The following is a 19,232-nucleotide window of genomic DNA, read 5'->3' as shown; positions in this document are numbered from 1 at the left end:
ATGTGTCAGAAGACCTGGGTCCCTATCTCAGTAATGACATCTCCTTGCCAAATAACCACTTTACAAATTGTTTCTTCTCTATGTGAAAAATGATCAGGGGGTCTTCTGGCCAAGATGGCAGAGAGAAGACAGGCACAGTTCTAAAGTCTCCTGATCTTTCCCCATCTATGATATGAAAAATGATCAGGGGCAGCTAGGTGGCGCAGTGAATAGAGCACTGGCCCTGGAGTCAGGAGGTCCTGAATTGAAATGCAGCCTCAGACAATTACTAATTACCTAGCTGTGTGACCTTGGGCAAGTCACTTTAATCCCATTGCCTTGCAAAAACCTTTTAAAAAAAAGAAAAAAGAAAAATGATCATAACAACACTTGAAACCTCATGTGATGTGGGGGGAGGGGAAGAGGAGATAAAAAGATAATGTATAAAATATTTTGTGAGTCTTAAAATGATGTCAGTTATTGTTGTTGTTATTATTATTATTATTATTATTTTTAGATTGCAGAGCACCTAGAAGGGAATAGAATTCTCCAAGACCATCAAGATCAACCCCTGCCCCTGTTGAACAGAGGGAGAAGCTAACACCCAGAGAGGGAGAGGGAAGGCACTTGGGAGATAGGGGTGGGTTCAAAGTGTTAAATTCCCTCTCATTCTGAGTGTGTAACCGAGGCTAGGTGACCACTCTTAGGGGAGGTTGCTTTGTAGGTTTGGGGCAGGTTGGGGTTGGGATTAGGGCGGAGTTAGATTGGAGCCCTCAGAACTCAGTCTCCTAGACCTAGGCTTCTGATTCTCAGTTCAACCTTCTCTAGACCATTAGCATGTGAGCTCCTTGAGGGCATGGACTGAGTTTTTCCTTTTTCTTTTTTTTTTTTTTTTGCACCCCCAGTACTTAGTACAGAGCCTGGGACATAAAGCAATGCTTTTTGACATTTGGACTCAAAAGTTTCTCAGTTCCCAGTATTGACGTAATGGAAGTCTGAACATGGAAGGGAGAGAGAGAGAGAGAGAGAGAGAGAGAGAGAGAGAGAGGAGGGATGGAGGGAGGGAGAGACAGAGATAGAGTTATAGAGAGACAGAGACAAAGAGAGAGAGAGGGAGAGAGAGAGAGACAGAGACAGAGAGACAGAGACAGACAGAGACAGAGAGACAGAGACAGAGAGAGACAGACAGAGAGACAGAGACAGACAGAGAGACAGAGAGAGACAGAGACAGACAGAGAGACAGAGAGACAGAGACAGACAGAGAGAGAGACAGAGACAGACAGAGAGACAGAGACAGACAGACAGAGAGACAGAGACAGAGAGAGAGAGAGAGAGACAGAGACAGAGAGACAGAGAGACAGAGACAGACAGACAGAGACAGAGAGAGACAGACAGAGAGACAGAGACAGACAGACAGAGAGACAGAGAGACAGAGACAGACAGACAGAGACAGAGAGAGACAGACAGAGAGACAGAGACAGACAGAGAGACAGATACAGACAGACAGAGAGACAGAGACAGGGAGAGACAGAGAGACATAGACAGAGACAGAGACAGACAGACAGAGAGACAGAGACAGAAAGACAGAGACAGAGAGAGACAGAGAGAGACAGAGACAGACAGACAGAGACAGACAGAGAGACAGATACAGACAGACAGAGACAGAGAGGCAGAGAGTTGCGGAAGGGAGAGAAGTTAACAGACAGACACTTAGAGCAATGGATGAATGGATGGAGGAGTGGAAGCCCGGGCCAGGCCCCCTCCCCAGCTCCGCAGCAATCACCTGGATCTTGTAGCCGGAGGGGCAGCGGTACCTGCGCTCACAGCTGCTGCATTTCTTCTGCAGGCCCGTTATAAGAGGGGGGAGATGGTGACAGAGGGGTCAGGAGGGAAGCCGGCCCGGCTCCCCCCGCCCCCCAGGCCCGGCTCCCCCCGCCCCCCAGGCCCGGCTTCCCCGCCCCCCAGGCCCGGCTCCCCCGCCCCCCAGGCCCGGCTCCCCCCGCCCCCCAGGCCCGGCTCCCCCGCCCCCCAGGCCCGGCTCCCCCCGGCTCCCCCGCCCCCCAGGCCCGGCTCCCCCGCCCCCCAGGCCCGGCTCCCCCCGGCTCCCCCCGCCTCCCCCGCCCCCCCAGGCCCGGCTCCCCCGCCCCCCAGGCCCGGCTCCCCCGCCCCCCAGGCCCGGCTCCCCCCCCGCCCCCCAGGCCCGGCTCCCCCGCCCCCCAGGCCCGGCTCCCCCCGGCTCCCCCCCGCCCCCCAGGGTGTCTCCCGCCCCTCCCCCTCCCCCAGGCCCCTCACCCGGACCCCCTGCTCCTGCGAGCGAGGGCAGATGTTGGGGCGCTCCGCCAGGACCCCGGCCAGGCCCAGCACGACCCCGGCCCGGGGCTTCAGCGCGGGCCCCACCACGGGGACGCGGTTCACCTGCGGCTGTCAGGGAGGAAGCGGCAAGCGGGGGGCTGCAGCCCGGGGACGTGGGCGCCCCCGTGCCCCCCGACCGCCCCCCGCTGCCTGTGTGGTCTGGGTCCGGGGCTAGGAGAGGGGGGGCTGGGCCCGGCGGGCCGAGGGGCTGGGGAGGGGGCCGGGGCCGCGCAGGTGCCACTCACCTGCCCCCCGGGCCCGGCGGAGAAGATCAGCTCGTAGGCGGAGCCCAGGAGGGAGTTGCGGTGCATGCCCGGCCGCAGGGCCTCGGGGCTCAGGGCCTCGCCCAGGAGCACGTGGCGCTTCACCGTTTCTGGGTCCTGGGGGGTCGTGGGGGGCGGGGCAGAGGGTGGGGTTCGGGGCTTGTGACCCGGGGGCACGGGGGCGGCCCACACCCGCCCTCGGCCGCCCCCGTGCCCCACACTGTGCCCCTCTAGCGGGCACGGTCTGGTCAGACAGAAGCGGAGAGACCCGGGCATGGGCCCTGGCTGGCATGTCTGTTATCTCATGTGATGCTCCCGACAAGCCTGCAGACATTGCTCCCGCTTTACAGACGAGGAAACCGAGGCAGATGGAGGCGCTGGACGACTCCCACGGACTAAGCCCTGCTTTTTTTACCCATCCCCACCTGGACTGGGCTGTCCAGGCTTCCCCCCCCCCCACAGTCCTAGACCCCGGGTTCTGAGCCCCCCACCCAGGCCCGCTTCCCAGCTCACCAGAGTACTCAGGTTGGCTTTCAGGCAGTAATCCTCCACCGAGGCATTTGTGGGCACAAAGAGGGTATAGGCAGAAGCAGCTTCGATCTGGGCCAGTAACTGGTATTTCTGGGGAGACAGAGGCAGAGGCTGACCTCAGCAGGCACCCAGGGAGGGGAGACCAGGCAAAGCCTCCCCTTGGCCCCTTCTGAAAACTATGACAGGCAAAGGAATCTGAGAAATTGCCTGGCTCGGTTCTCCTTTGGACAACTGGGTAAACTGAGGCTCACAGAGAGGAGATGATTGGCCTAAGATTACACATGGGGCTCAGTTACACAGACAGGCCCAGAATCTAGGTCTCCTGACTCACCCTATGCAGCCTTTTAACCCTCCTTCCTGCCTCCATGTCCACCAGGGTTCCTGGAAATGTCCGCTCACTACATCCCCTAGGTCCTAGAGATCAGAACTTGGGAGCGACAGAGGAAGTCCCGGGAAGTCAAGCCTCCCGGGTATTTCTGGGAATCAAAAGCATCCTAAACAAGCATAGTCATAGGATCATAGCAAGGACCACTGGGGGTCATCCGGTCCAATCTTCTCACTCTAAAGCAAGATTTCTTAACTTTTTTAGTTTCATGGACCCCTTTGGCAGTCTGGCCAATGAAGGTTTTTAAATGCATAATATAAAATACATCAAGTTACAAAGGACACTAATTATACTGAAATACAATTATGAAATTTTGTTTTTAAACTCATGAACCCCAGATTAGAAACTCCTGCTTTCAAGTAAAGCCATGACTTATCCATTCCTTGACTCAGGTCCAGGGCTCCTTCCTCTATTCCATACTCACTTTGGTCAGCTTCAAACCTTTCCTCTCCCTCCCATGCTCATCCCAAGCACAACTCACCAGTAACAACTCCTTAAACACACTGAAGGAGGGGATGGCATCCAGCTGCTGTCTCAGACTCAGCCTGGGAGGGGGAACATCCCCCCGAGGTGGCAGCAGGACCTGGGGATTGAATAACCTGAGCTAGGTGGGCCCTGGACTTGAGACCCTCCAGCTTAGGAGTCACTGTTGGGCAGGTTTTGGGGTAGGGACTGGCCTGGGGATCAGAACACACCCTGCAGAGGTTGGCACAATGAGCTGTGTCCTCCTAGAGTAAGGGGAGAGGAACAGACCTTATTGAGGATGTGCAGGACCCCATTGGTGGCGAGGATGTCGGTTACCATCACACTCACATTCTGAATGGTGATTTTCTGAGGAAAAAACCATTGAAGAAAGCTCAGACAAGATATAGAAACAGGGAAAAAAGAGGTCGATCCATCACATATGGATGCCCACAGATAAGCATCAAGACCTGGGTTGTCAGTTATGTCCCATGAGGCTCCCAAAAAGGTGACGGTGACCCTGAGTACTGGTCTCCCTCTTCCCCTTCTGAGGATATGACATAGGGCTCCCATTTGTGGTCCCCTTGGAATTCTGGTCTGTTTTGCCCTCTTTCCAGGTCTGCCCCACTTCTCCACCTCAGAATCCTAAGGAATTTGAAGGGGAAACATACCCAACTGTTACTAGTCTTACCCCGCTGCTGTTGTTGATCTCCCAACGTGTGGGTGGATTTAGGGTCATCACCTCCTGTCCAAAGAGGTCAGACAGCTGTCTAGTGGTAAGAGCGCCTGGGAGGAAGTGGGCCCTGGATGGAGTATTTGGAGAAAACAGTGACAAAGGACATCAGAGGAAGTATCAAAGGTTAAAGGATGGGTGCTTCCTTGACGATAGAGAGGAGACAAAGACAAAGACTGGAAGGATGAGAAACTGGAAAAGAAACAAACTGGAAGAAAGAAACTATAGAATCTGAATGTTGACCAAAGCATACTATTTTCACTTTTTAAAATGTTTTATTTTTTCCTTCTCATGATTTTTTCCCCTTTTGTTCTGATTCTTCTTTCACAACATGACTAATATGGAAATATGCCTAAGAGTTTTGTGCATCTATAACCTTTACCAAATTACTCACTGTCAAAGGGAGGGAATGTGAAACTGAAAATCTTACCGAAAAGGAATGTGGAAAACTAAACACACACACACACACACACACACACACACACACACACAATTGAGAGGTTAAGAGATTCTAGTCAAAAGCAAAGTCCACTGAAGGAGAATCCCTGGCCTTTCATTTTCCAGGAAAAAAGGGAGAGAGAAAGAAGGAATGGGTAGAAGAGTAATTCAGACATCTCTGGGAGATGAGAACAAATCCAGGGCTCTGGACCTGACTATTACCTCCCTAAACTGGATTTGGAATGAGAAGGCTTGAGTTCAATCTGTGGGTCACTACTTGCATGATCTTTGGGAAGGGACTTCACCTTCCAGTTTCTTCATTTATAAAATGGTTAACCTCCTAAGGTCCCTTCCAATGCTAAGTCTAGCCCATTCCCTCATACCTGAGCAAGTGAAGCAACTGTTGTTGCTGCAGCCAAAAGGTCTTGTCTTCAGGGCTCAGGCTCCGGATAGCTGATTCTGATGGTACCAAGGCTGTAAAGTTGCCCCTGGCAGGGAGGGCAAAGCCAGATCTCTGGGGCCAGAACATATGTGGAGAGGGGTCAATGCTGAGGCCACATTTCATCTTCCCCAGGAGAGCCATAGCTAACCATGTTGAATTATATTATTTGAAGAAAATTCAAGGAAGTCCCTAGGGTCTGCCTTCCAACCCAGGTTCTGGGTAAGGTCAGATTGCAAGCTAGTATCCAGGCCACAAGTTCCTGACCCAAATTGTATCCTGGAGGTTATTTCCAGGAGTTGAACAAGACTGAAGAGATGCCTTCCCTCTATCCTACCTTAATCCATTGATAGAACTCAGCAAAGTGGTCATTCCTCTTTAGCTCCTAGAGAGAAGACAGGGATGGTCTGTGGCTGGAGCAAATCGTGATGGGTACAGGATGAGCAGCTCTGACCCTCTCTCCACCCAGGTCCAATGTCTCAAATACCCTCCCCCATCAGATAGGTGAGCCCCTACTGAGGCTAATCTAGACTGGGAAGGGAAGGAGATGGGATCAGGAGCTTAGGGTCCACTCACCTCCAGGATAGTCCCATAGCAGGTAAAGCCATCGCCACCATAGCCATCTGGGCACAAACAGATGGGCTGTCGTCCATCTCCTGAGGGCCGACATGTGGCCTAGGGGACACAGAGATCTCAGATGATGAGACACAGAACTTCAAAGACAGACAAGGGAGAAGCAGAGTCACAGAGATGCAAAGATTCACATCCAAGTCCAGTTTCAGAATTGAAAGAGGGCCTCATTCAACCCTAAAGCTACACCAGAGACTGGAACTGCTTCTTCTATGTAATAATAGCAACTCACATTTCTATACCACTTTAAGGATTTCAGAGTAGTTTCCTCACTGTAAACCACTTACAGTACGTGGTTTTTATTTCTTTTATAGAGATGAAGGAACTGAGTCTGGGTAAACAAGGAGGCAACATGTAATGGAAAGAGTACTGAATTGGGGACCAGAGGACCCGGATTCACTTATTCCCTGTGTAACCTTGAGTCAATCCCATCATCTACTTGGGCCTCAGTTTCTCCATCTGTAAAATGATGGAGTTACCATTCTGGTGATAATTTGGAACTATGCCAAAGGGCAATAAAGCTAGGCATTCCCTTTGATCTATATTCCAAAGAGAACACGAAAAAGGGAAAAAGAGCCACATGTACAAAAATATTGATAGCAGCTCTTTATGTAGTGGCAAAGAATTAGAAATAGAGGGAAATGGCTGAATAAGCTGCGATATATGAATGTGATGGAGTACTGTTGTTCTGTAAAATTATGTGCCTCCAGATTTAGAAGAGCTTGGAAAGATTTGCATGAACTGATGCTGAGTGAAGTGAGCAGAACCAGGAGATCATGGCACACATAACAGCAATGTGGTGTATTAACCAACTATGATGGTCTTAGCTCCTCTCTGAGTTCAGTGATCAAGGAAAATTCTAAAATACTTGTGATGAAAAATGCCATCCACATCCAGAGAAAAAACTGTGGAATCTGTATGAAGACCAAAGTGTACTCTGTTCACTTTTAAAAACTTGTTTTATGTCTTTTTCCCTTTTCTCATGGTTTTTTCCCCTTTTGTTCTGATTCTTTTTTCATAACATGACTAATATAGAAATGTGTTCAACATGATTGTGCATATATTACATATTACTTGATGTCAAGGGGAGGGAGGGAGGAAAGGGATGATGGAGAAAAATGTGGAACTCAAAAGTTTGCAAAAGTTTGCATGTAATTGGAAAAAGTAAAATAAAATAACATTCATTTTTTTTAATGAGAGGGTTGGGCTAGATGACCTTGAAGATCCTTTTCCATATTTAAATCTATAGTTCTATGACCAACTAAGCATGATGACAACCTAGTTGTCTGATACATTGGTGTCCATCTTAGCACCATCTGATTCTCCAGCCTTAGAGAGGTATCATGATATGATGTAAAAATCCTAAGACTTGGGATAAGAAAAGATCTGGGTTAGAATCCTGCCTTGTACATGGACAGTAGCTTCATTTCATGTCTCTGAACCTCAATGTCATCTTCTATAAAGGGAGGAGGAAGCACAATCAATATACCTGTACTACCAGACTCAGCTTTGTTATGCATGCAATAGTACAAGATCATGTTGCCAATGTAAATTGTGCTTTGTAGGTATCAGTCATCATTTCTTGGGTCAGAGACACCAAGTCATTCACACATAGACCAACACTGAGATGTACAGACTCCTAGAGATGGATTTACATTGACAAGAAAGGATGGGGAAACTGAGGCACAAAGTAAAAGACATACAGAGAAACCCAGGCTGCTGGAAAATACTTCGAAAAGGCAAGGACACAGGCTGGCAGGCAGGATCCTTCACAAATATAGAATGAATGCCACTGCCTCCATCCCTTCCCAACCAGGGTGGGCAGGGATAGTGTTCCAGGATTATCAGACCCATTCAACTCACCAGCACGTGGCACCCGCCGTTGTTTGCCCCCAGACATGGGTTGATGAGGCTACATTCGAAACCATCCCCTGCGAAGCCTGGCTTGCAGATACAGGAACTCTAAAGGTACAGTAGTCACTAGTCAGGGTGGACCTCCTTCCCTCCCCCTCACCTCTCCCCTTCATAGGGGTGATGGAGACTTTCTTATCCAAAGCCTTCTCACTCACATTTTTCAAGGATGCTACTTTGATCTCACTTACTCCCAGTTTTCTGCCTTTCCCTTTGATCTATTGTCTGCAACTCATTATGGCTGGGAGTCCTAACTAGATTTGGGGAGGTAGCTCCATGTTGGAGAAAGAACCCAGAGCTGGGAGGGAGGCAGAAGACCTGGGCTCTGACCTTCTGTTTCTTCTAGAAAATAAGGGGATAGAAAAGGTCAACTTGAATATCCCTCTCCCCCTTTAATATTCTATATTCTAAGGGACCTCCCAGGCTGTCATTCTGTGTTCCAGGCTCCCTCCCAGCTCTCCTATGTTTAAAGATCTATTAGAACATTCTCTGTTCTGGTCTAGTATTCTCTACTATTAAAGACTTCAAGTTGATGGGCAGCAAGAGTCCAAGCCTCTAAGGCCTGGTCCAAAGGTGTGACTTCCTGGGCAAGGCTCATTGATAGTGGGCAAGATATTAGGCAAACATCTCTACAGGGTAGTTGTGGCCCTGTCCCTACCTGTCCTGGCCCGATATATTGGCAGAGGGCCTCCGCATGGCAGCCTCCCCGAGTCTCCAGCTCACATTCGTTAATGGCGACACAGACTTTGCCGTCTCCTTTCCAGCCCTTGTTGCATACACATCTCTGGGACTCTGAGGAGCCCCTGATACACTGGGCCTAAGGGAGCCAAGGTGAGCCTTTCTCAGAGCTGCAGAGAATGATCCCTCCACGCCTCTACTGGAGACTGTGTACTGACCAGAGCCCAGGGCCCGGCTAGCTGGGGTCCTTTCCTGCCCCATGCACAGCCCCCCAGCAGGACTACCCCTCTTTTCTGTCTAGATGTTGGCACCTATCCCCTCCCATCTTCTGGTCTTCTCTCTGGGCAGCCCTCCCCCACATCCTTGCGTCCCCTAGAATTCTCAGGTCCAGACCCATGGTGTTGAACAGGGAGAGGCTGGGATTGCCCTGAGGAAGAGAGGACAGGAAGGTCACTAACGTTCTCAGAGCAACCGCCTCGATCTGGTTGGTCACAGGGGTGCCTGACCTCACAGGAGAAGCCGTCACCCTCGAAGCCAGGGGGACAGACGCACCTGAGGACAACAAGAGAGCAGAGGAATGGGTGCTCAGGAGAAACCGTGACTGGGGCAGAGTCAGTGGAAAAATGAGTGTAGACTCACTTGGCTCGGCCTTCCACGGTGACGCAGCGGGCACGGGGGTGGCAATGCTGGGACAGGCCAGTGGGGCCACAGTCGGCCGAAGACTCATTGCAGAAGGGGCCGGTGAAGCCCTTGGTGCACGTGTCCCTTTGACATATTCCCCCACTGCCTGGACGGTTGTCACAGATACCATGAAGGCATCCACACTCTGAAGGGGAGAGATGAGAAAGATGAAGAAGGGAAGGAGGGCCATGAGCAAGAAACTCTTCTGGCACCTTCCTCCAATGGACGGTTCCCCCTGCTACGCCACCCTGAGACCCTTGGATGAGTGAGGAATTCAAGACCAGTGGGAAGTAGGAACAGCGTAACTGATGTGTCTGTTGGAACTCCGATTTATCTATTCCTGAGGTCTCTCTGTCAATCTTCTCTCTCCAATTCAAAGAGATGTATGCAGATGTGTTTATGTGAATGTATACATGTGTTTGAGTCACACCCCTCATTCCACTGTGCCATCTACACTCTGCCCCCATACACATCCACCCACCCACCCACCTACACACACACACACATACACACTGAGTGGGCAGGGTCCTTGGTGGGTATCTAGATCAATCTATAACTGAATAGGAACCCCCTCCCAACAGCCCTGGCAAACGGCCATCCAGTCTCTGCTAAAAGTCCTCCATTAATGAGGACCCTATTACTTCTCAAGGCATCTTTGGACACTCAGCTTTTCTTCCTGACAAGCTGAAATCTGCCCCTAAAAAATGTCCATCAGTGGCTCCTGATTTTTCCCCTTAGCCAAAGGAGAAGAGATCTGATCCCATGACAGCCCCTCAAATACGATCATATTGTCTTCACTAAACTTTCTCTTTTCCAGGCTAACCATCTTTGACTCCTTTCTGGGATGTCTCTGCTCAGCATTCCCACCTAGCTACTTGCCTGAACTTCATCAGCTCCAGAAACAAACTCACACCTCCTCAGCACCCCCTCTCCACCATCCTCAACCCCTTAGATCTGCCCAGATCCTTCACCATTTAAAAAGAGCAAATAGTGAATTCTCATTTCCCACCCAATTTCTTTCCTAGACGTTATTATCTCCAGAAAATTAACATTCTGCAAGATGAAATCAGTCCTAAAACCCACACTAGCCCAGCATATCTTTCTCATATCCCCTTATAAGCTCCTTCCCTACATTAGCCAAGGAGCCTCTTTTTAATGTGTTATTTCCCCTTGGATTGGGAGTTTCTTGTGGACAAGGACTGTATTATGTTTTGTTTTGTATCCTCAGCTTATTAAATGTTGATTGATTATTGAATAATTGATCTTTTCCCAGCAGTGTCACCCTCGAGCTTAACAGTATCCTTCCTACAATATGCTGCTTCAAACTAATCCCAAGTCTCTTGTGTCTCCTTTTGTAGTTTTTCCTCTTCCCTGATCCCTTCTGTCTGCCAGGGGACTCTGCCAGGGGAAGGGATGGGCTTTGGGCCATGGGTATAGGCCTAGATTATGTCTTGGGTTGACTCTGACCTTCCTCACATTGCTCTCCATGCCGGTTGGGATCTGAGCAGACGTGGCAGGCGACACCTTTGAAGGCTTTTAAGCAGGTACAGGCCCCATTACCCTGGATACCATCACTGCACTAAGAAGGGGAGCCAAGGTCAGTTTGGGATTGTCCCTTACCCCCGTGGGCCTCAGGGGCTGCCCCTCAGCCCCTTGGGCTTTTGCATGACCCCTTTCCCAGGCATGTTGCTTCTCTCCCCCATTAACCATCTTCAACCTGTTCCTTCCCCTCCAGACCAACTCTCCATCCTCCCATCCTGCTCCCCTCCTATCCCAAAGGGATCTGTGGGGCCAAGCAGTGAGGATGGTGACCCGCTGTGCCAACTGTGTAGGACATCATCAAGGAGCTAAGCAGATCACCTCTAACTTCTGGGATGGGTGAAGGCCAGATTGTCCGAAAAGTGGATTAGGGTTATTGAAAGTAGAGGGAAAATTACAGCTAGGAGTTCTGATGCTCAGGGTCAAACTCATAACTGGGGAAGATGAATCCCCAGGGAGTGAAGAAAACACCATTTAGTTGTTGGCTGGAATATCCATGATGAGAAGAAAACATGCTCCCCTGCCCCCCCGCCAAATGTTGAAACCCTGAGCCAAAGCCACAGTGGCCCCATCCTAGTTATACTCCATGCTAAGGAATGATTGAAACTCACATTGCCTTTGCCATAGCAGGGATTCGAGAAGCCCCCGGGACACTGGGAACAGTCAGGGCCAAAGAAACCTTTACAACAGCCAAGTTTCTGTAAAAGACAAAAGATTTCCACTCTTTTTTTTTTAGGTTTTTGCAAGGCAAACAGGGTTAAGTGGCTTGCCAAAGGCCACACAGCTAGGTAATTATTAAGTGTCTGAGACCGGATTTGAACTCAGGTGCTCCTGACTCCAGGGCTGGTGTTCTATCCACTGCACCACCTAGCCACCCTAAGATTTCCAGTCTTAAGGGCTGGGGAACAGAACAAGGCTTTGAAGTAACTAGCCTCATAGTCCTATTCCTTTAGGACTAAGAGTAAGAAGTCTGCAACTCTGCACCTCAGTTCCAACTCTAAAATTAATTCACTAAATGATCTTGGATAAGTTCCTTTCCCATTCTGAGCTTCAGTTTTCCTGTCTACAAAATAGAGGTTTTGGGTCAGATGTTCTCTAAAATTGGTTCTGAGGGGTACAAAAAAAAAAGGCAGGACAAAGAAACACAAAAACACTATCACTATCCTCTCAGAGCTCCCAGTGATACCTGGCAAAGAGGAAGCTTTTCCTAAATGCTGCTGTAGTTGGGAAGCAATTAACTGTAAATACAAGATCTATCTAGTGTAAATAGAAGGTAATCTCAGAAAGGGAAAACCCTATGAAGAAAGTGAGCCTTGAGGGAAGCTGAGAACTGAGGGGAGGATGGTGGCAGCCATGGCCAAGACATAGAGTCAGGAGTTGCAGAGTTGAGTTTGAGAAACAGAGAGGAAGTTGGATCATCCAAGGTGGGCAGAGGACTGTGCTTCAGGTGAGAAGACAGAGAAAGGGGTAAAGGAACCACTTTCAAAGTATTTGATATTTGATCCTATAGTCAATCAAGAACCACTTGGGGGGGGGCAGCTAGGTGGTGCAGTGGATAGAGCACCGGCCCTGGAGTCAGGAGTACCTGGGTTCAAATCCAACCTCAGACACTTAATAATTACCTAGCTGTGTGGCCTTGGGCAAGCCACTTAACCCCATTGCCTTGCAAAATCCTAAAAAAAACAAAAAACAAAAAACCACTGGGGGCTTATTGAGCAGAGGAAGGATGTGTTCACTTGACAGCTGGATGGAGAATGAATTGGAGTAGGGAGAGACTTGAGGCAAAAAGACCTGTGGATTGGTTCCTGCAGTAATCCATGTATAAGGTGAAGAGATCTTGCATCAATACAGGTAGAAAGGACAAGATGCAGCAATGGAATGGATAGGTGGAGTCAATGCAAGAGAGGGGTCAAGACTGACTCCCAATGTGATACACAGGTAATATTGGAAGGAAGGTAGAGGAACAGTCTGAAGAAAAAGATAATAAGCTTTGTTTGGAAATGTTTAATGTGAGATGTCTATGGGGCAGTCCAAAAGGCTGGAGATTCAAGAGAGAGGTTGGTGATGTGTCTATAGATCTGGGCATCTTCTGCAAAGAAATCATCATTGAACCCATGAGAGCTGATGAGATTATCAAGAAAGATAGTTTAGAGGAAGAACAAAAGAGAGCCTAGAATAGGAACTTTGAAGGAAACCTACAGTTAGTGTGCAAGGTGTGGGATGACAGTTCAGCAAGGGAGACTGAGAAGGAGTTATCAGGTAGGAAGAGAACCAGGAGAGTGTGTCCTGAAAACCTAGAGAAGGACTTTTGTTGGTTAGGAGGAGGACCTCTTTGTGTGAGATAGGAACTAAGGAGGAGGTGGTAGGGGGAAGACAACTGAGAGACATGAGATGAGGAAAAGGGGAAAAGAAAGGGCACTGGGAGAATAGCCTTTATTTTTGCCACAAGGTATGAGACTAAGTCCTCAACTGAGAGGATGGGGGGAGACTTTTTTTTTTTAGTTTTTTGCAAGGCAATGGGGTTAAGTGGCTTGCCCAAGGCCACACAGCTAGGTAATTATTAAGTGTCTGAGACCAGATTTAAACCCAGGTACTTTTGAACCCAGGTACTTCTGACTCCAGGGCTGGTGCTCTATCCACTGCACCACCTAGCCACCCCAAGGGGTGGGGAGACTTTTTAAACTGCAATTCTATGACTCTGGGTTCCTCAAAGGGGGAATAAATGATTCTGTTTCATCATAGCTATTGCCACTGTCTGCTAATCTTTAACACCCAAGCCAAGAACTTCCCTAAAGGGTTATTGGGCAGCTGTTGGAACAATGGCTAAGACTTCTCTTCATGAGTGCCAATCCATTCTCACGACACTTACTGTGTAATCCTGGGAAAGTTGCTTAACCCTGTTTGCCTAAGTTCCTCAACTGTAAAATAAGCTGAAGAAGGAAATGGCAAACCACTTCAATATCTTTACCAGGAAAAACCTACCTTTTTCCCTTTTGGCCTATTATTTCTTTCATAGCATGACTATGAAATCATGTTTCACATGATTGCACATATATAACATCAGATTGTTTAATGCAGTTTTAATAAGGAGGGGGAGGGGGGAAATTGGAATTCTAAATTTTGTAAATAATTGCCTTTACACATAATTGGAAATAATAAATTGCTATTAAAATGAAAGAAAATCCTTAATGGGATCATGAAGAGTCAGGCACAATCAAACATCAGAATCAGGGGGAAAGGCCCAGAAGAAATAGAGAGTGGTGGGCTGCGGAATATTTAGTTCCTTGTAACCACCCACACACTATCAGCCTGGACTGGGAAATATTGACCAGTAGACCATCTGCATAGCTGCAGAGACTGGAAGGTCTCTGGAACTTTGGCTTCTGGACCATCTAAAATTGTTAATAATTTCACTAGTATTATTGAGCACTGACAATCGAAGAGATTTGCTATGTCTTCCAGTCCAACCTTTCAGTCCTATTCTGGCTCCATCCCCCTCTCATTTCTGCTCCCTTGCCTCTGTCTTCTCTTCTCCATCTTCCACTCATCCCTCTACTCTGCTCCTTTCCCCCTTTCTATATTATTCCCTTTATTCATCTCGTCTGGTCCTCTCTATTTAGTACTTCCACTCCTCCTCTGCTCCTTCTTCCCTCATTTGAAATTTCACCTCAAACCAAGAGTCCAGTCGTAGTTAGACCCCACTCTCTGTCCTCTTCTCTCTCTCATCAGGAGAGTGGAAACCTTGCTCCTGATCCACTCATTCAGGCAAGCCACCCCTCGGTTCCCTTAGACTTGTAGGGGGCACCCCACCCAAAACAGGATCTCAGATTTCATCTGCTACTCCACACACCCAATCCCAATTCTCAATTCCAGATCCCTCCCAGACCAAATACTTTTTTTTTTAGGTTTTTGCAAGGCAAATGGGGTTAAGTGGCTTGCCCAAGGCCACACAGCTAGGTCATTATTAAGTGTCTGAGGCCAGATTTGAACCCAGGTACTCCTGACTCCAGGGCCGGTGCTTTATCCACTGCACCACCTAGCCACCCCCTCCAGACCAAATATCTTGAGATTCACTCACCAATACAGTCTGGTTACAGAATCGAGCGCAGCCCTTCTTCATCACATTCAGGCCATCTGGGTCATGGATGTAAACACACTCCTTGGGGAAAATGTTCTAGGAGAAGGAGGAATTAAGAAGAAGCCAAAGGGATAGGAGGAATAGTTATAAATCACTCTGGAATCAGACTTCTCCATCCTGATCTTTTCTTCCCTTACTCACTTGCTGTGTGACCTGGGACAAGTAGCTTGACCTTTCTGGACTTGCAAACTCATACTTTGTAAACTATGAAGTACTGTGTAAATATTCCCTATTATTATTAATATTCTATAACCTAAACCCAAAGTCCATTGGTATGGGACCCTGTCCTGATGGGTATGTAATTGGTGAGCGTGGGAGAGAAAGAAGAGGGGAGCTCTTAAGTTCTAGTCAACTCTGCCCCTGATTCTCATGCAAGCATGCACCAATCAAGAGAGAGTCCCAGACCAATGCTCTTTGAGTCTGCAGTTACAAGTATCATGACTATTATTATTCCTTTTATTGAGAGGTATCGTGGCACATTGAATAGAAAACTGGCTTTGGAGCCAGAAGAATTGGGTTCAGATCCCATCTTTGACATATATGCTGGTTGTATGATCCAGGGGAAGTCTCTTAGATTGTCAGAGCTCAAGATCAGAGGCATCAAACTCAAATAGAAAATAGACAAAGACCCCCGTAGGTGCATATCAACTTAGAAAACCACATATTACCATTATCTCTGTTTTAGTGCATTTTCATTCACTTTGTTAAATATTCCCCAAGTACATTTGAAACTGGTTCTGCTACCATTGGAAATGCTGTGGTCCACAAGTCTTGTCTTTCACCCCTTTGACTTAAGTACAGAGTGCCTTAGTGATTAGGATCACACAGTCAGGAGGTGTCAAAGGTAGGACTCAAATCCAGGTCCTTTTGGTTTGGAGGCTGGCTCGCTATCAATCAAGACATGTGGTCAGAGACAGCTGCTGCTGCCTTAAATTTTCATTCTCTGGTCACAATTCTGTAGCAATTGGGCAGTGTGGTTGCCTACCAACCCTCATTATTCCTCTTTCTCTTATTATTATTATTTTCTGGTTTGGGGAGAGATTCTGAGGTAAAGAATTCCATTCTTGTTTGGGGAGCACAAGGCAACAAAAGAGGAGTGTGTCCTACCTAGACCTCTCTCCCACAGCTCAGAAGTCACTCATACTGGGATGGGGCAAGTCACTTCCCTGGTGGGCTATTTCTGAATTTGTGGATTATTTTAAGTCCTTCAAATGCCCTGGTTTTATCAGAGGGCTTGGAGACAGAGAAGGACAGAGGGGATCTTGGGGCCTTGAGGTGGGGTTCAGGGATCAGGGTAGATATATATCTGGGCGTCTTCTGCACAGAAATCGTCATTGAACCCATGGGAGCCGATGAGATTATCAAGAAAAATAGTTCAGAGGGAGAACAGAAGAGAGCCTAGAACAGGAGCTTTGAAGGATAAAAACCAAGAACCTTGGACTTCCCTAACACTTGTGCCTGATTGTCTCCCTGGGCCTTGAGCTCTCTCTCCCCAGACCCTCAATGATCCCTACCTTTCTTCTACCATAGCTAATGTATGGCCAATACAAATGGAGGCCTCAAGCCTTGCTGGTTCACTGAAAAGAAAGGAGCTGGGACCCCTGGAAGATGTCCACAGTTCAGTGAGGCCTCAGGCCCAGGCTGGGTCTTTCATAAGCAGAGGATGAATTTTACTGATCATAGAAACTTGGCCCAGGTTTTGTTCCAGACTTTTAAAAAAAGTTAATATTAATTTTTTCAATTACTAAACATCTATTTTCTATCATTCCCCCCACCCCACCCCACTCCACCTCTACCCCCATTCCCAATACAATGGTATAAATCTTTCTTTTGGTTCTTTCCTCCCTTATACCTGCCTAGAAGCAATCGAGAGTCTTGAACCCCACAGCACAACACTCACCAGCTCTTGACTATTGGGGGGACATACGCTGGTGTTTGGGGCCTGGCAATCTCCACAGGTGCCCTGGCAAGAGAAGAGTGAATCAATATGGTTCTGCAGCAGCCAAGACCTGGTATTACTTAGCAATGGTCTTCCTCCTCCCTGAGCCACTTTCTAGGGGATGGCTGCTAGCTAGCAGTCCCCTTTGGGAAATGCTCACCATCACAATCTTGTACTGGCTCTCATTGCATCGATGGGGCAGGATGGGCAGGATGGAGGGCGGTAACAAAATGCCATCCAGAAGGTGGATGATTCCATTGGATGCCACAATATCCATGTTCTTCAGGGGGATACCAGAAGGCCCCAGGAGGATACGCCCCTGTGAAAGAAATCCCCTGTGCCTTTCATTCACCATTTTCCATATACTGTCTCTGGGAAAAGTGGTACTATAAGACTTACCTGTTCACTTGAACCCCATTTCCACTCCCTGTCATTGCCTCCCTGGATAATCCTGGTCAAGTCCCTCTCTATGCCTCAGTTTCACCAATATATATCAAATGAAGGCTTGGATTAGATGGTGCCTAGATCTCCCTTCCTCTATATTCTGTTGGCTGTTATTGAATTGTAGATATATAAGATAATAAAAAGCATAGAGGCAGAGCAAATAAAAAGGGGGGAACTACCCCAATCCTTCAAAAAACTAACAGAAATTCCTCATCAATGGTTGCTTTATGCTCTCATCTCTGACAGAGAATTGAGGGGTCTATGGACAATGACTTTAGTAGGTTTAAGTCTGCAAGCAGGAGAGGTGGCCTGACACTCACCTCCTCTGTGACGTTCGGAAACAAAGCCTGGTTGGCCATAGTCTGAATTTGCCTCAAGGAGATCAACTTGCCCACAGTCAGCTGAGGAATGAGAGGGTAGGATTGGCAGCTGGACCACATGGACCACAGCAGGGGTCCCTCTGAGAGCTGACCCATCCTCCTGTGAACAGGGAATCCCCCCAAATCTGGACTGGGCTAGACCCTAAAGGGAAGACATAGGCCCAGTTCTCCCACAATCTCCCAACAGGGATCCCCCTATCTGAGGTGGTGGGAGAGAGGACATGCACCTGAAGACAGCTCGAGACTACGTAAAGACATTTATTTATACAGACAAAAAAAGGCATAGATGAACATAGCAAAAATTAAGTAGAGGTTAGCTGAAGAGACAGTAAAAAAGCAACTAATTGGGAAAACTTCCTGGAGGAGCTAGATACTGAAAAAGATTTGGGGCCAAAGAAACCTCTGGAAGAAATTGTGTTTGAAAAGTTGGGGGATGGGGGGAAGTTGGAGACAAATCTCTTACCCCAGCACTGCTGTAAATATGATACTTCACCAATTCCTGAAGCTTAGAGATGCCCTAGAAAATAAAAGGAAGAAGTCAGCCCTTGGGGTTGGTTTAATGCAACCAAGAAAGGACACCGGTCTGAAGGGTTAAGACCTGTCACTGACCTCTGGGGCTGCTGATCTTAGGGGGAGGGCAGGAAACTGAGGGGAGAGACTAGAGAAACAGGATTTGGGGAGTGAACTAGGATGGGGTGGGAGGGTCAGAAACTATGTTGATGGAAAGAAATGCTTTTGGAATAAATTTAGAATTTCTCCCATAAAACTAATTTAAACTATCATTTGGGTGAGTTGGATTGGAGGAAACTAAAAGATGGATTGAGCCAGGGTCAGGCTGGGAGGAAGGAGGAGTGTGGCCCTGAAGGGGGCTTGGACCAGGCAGCATTGGGAGGCATTCCAGTGACTCCTTCCACCCAAAGACACCCCCTTTCTCAGGTCTTACCCACTCACCTCAGTGAATAGGTAAATGAGCCTCCCATCTCTCAAGCTGTCCACCGCAGAGTTGCTGGGGGCAAACACCGTGAAGGGACCTGGTCCATCAAGGATGGAAGGGAGGCCGCAGTTCTGGAATTTACAAGTCAGTTATCAAGTTTCTGCCTTGTATGCTTAAGTCCTGGGCTCCAAGCTAGTGACACTAAAGTGGAATAAGGCACAATCCCTGCCCACATGCAGTTTACATTCTTGATGACCTAAGGAACATCCTGGGTTCAAATCCAGCCTGTGCCACTTACTTGAACATGATTGAGTCCAGTCCTGGACCCCAGTTTCCTGATCTATTTCAGTATTGAAAGATAGCAAGGTCAAAGATA

The 19,232-nt window shown here is 48.3% G+C and overlaps 1 protein-coding gene across 2 annotated transcripts in view; it reads right to left on the bottom strand.

The window, feature by feature from the left end:
• The window catches only part of STAB1 (stabilin 1), a 64,576-nt gene that overhangs the window by 26,801 nt on the left and 18,543 nt on the right, over window positions 1-19,232 (bottom strand). For both annotated transcript variants that reach the window (XM_074198148.1, XM_074198149.1), the window contains 22 exons: window positions 18,874-18,987; window positions 18,386-18,439; window positions 17,863-17,943; window positions 17,259-17,417; window positions 17,060-17,122; window positions 15,100-15,195; window positions 11,633-11,719; window positions 10,950-11,061; window positions 9,441-9,627; window positions 9,260-9,353; window positions 8,782-8,940; window positions 8,076-8,174; window positions 6,159-6,257; window positions 5,920-5,967; window positions 5,527-5,657; window positions 4,664-4,775; window positions 4,264-4,341; window positions 3,992-4,093; window positions 3,108-3,215; window positions 2,577-2,711; window positions 2,272-2,400; window positions 1,763-1,819 (listed from right to left, as the gene is read on the bottom strand). In XM_074198148.1, coding sequence (XP_074054249.1) covers window positions 1,763-1,819; window positions 2,272-2,400; window positions 2,577-2,711; window positions 3,108-3,215; window positions 3,992-4,093; window positions 4,264-4,341; window positions 4,664-4,775; window positions 5,527-5,657; window positions 5,920-5,967; window positions 6,159-6,257; window positions 8,076-8,174; window positions 8,782-8,940; window positions 9,260-9,353; window positions 9,441-9,627; window positions 10,950-11,061; window positions 11,633-11,719; window positions 15,100-15,195; window positions 17,060-17,122; window positions 17,259-17,417; window positions 17,863-17,943; window positions 18,386-18,439; window positions 18,874-18,987 — 2,304 coding nt within the window. The remainder of the gene's footprint in view (window positions 1-1,762; window positions 1,820-2,271; window positions 2,401-2,576; window positions 2,712-3,107; window positions 3,216-3,991; window positions 4,094-4,263; window positions 4,342-4,663; window positions 4,776-5,526; window positions 5,658-5,919; window positions 5,968-6,158; window positions 6,258-8,075; window positions 8,175-8,781; window positions 8,941-9,259; window positions 9,354-9,440; window positions 9,628-10,949; window positions 11,062-11,632; window positions 11,720-15,099; window positions 15,196-17,059; window positions 17,123-17,258; window positions 17,418-17,862; window positions 17,944-18,385; window positions 18,440-18,873; window positions 18,988-19,232) is intronic.

The sequence above is a fragment of the Macrotis lagotis genome, chromosome 8 (assembly GCF_037893015.1).
Source record: "Macrotis lagotis isolate mMagLag1 chromosome 8, bilby.v1.9.chrom.fasta, whole genome shotgun sequence".
Lineage (NCBI taxonomy): Eukaryota > Metazoa > Chordata > Mammalia > Peramelemorphia > Peramelidae > Macrotis > Macrotis lagotis.
Note: the sequence above shows the minus strand (reverse complement) of the source record. Positions and strands in the feature narration are given on the sequence as shown.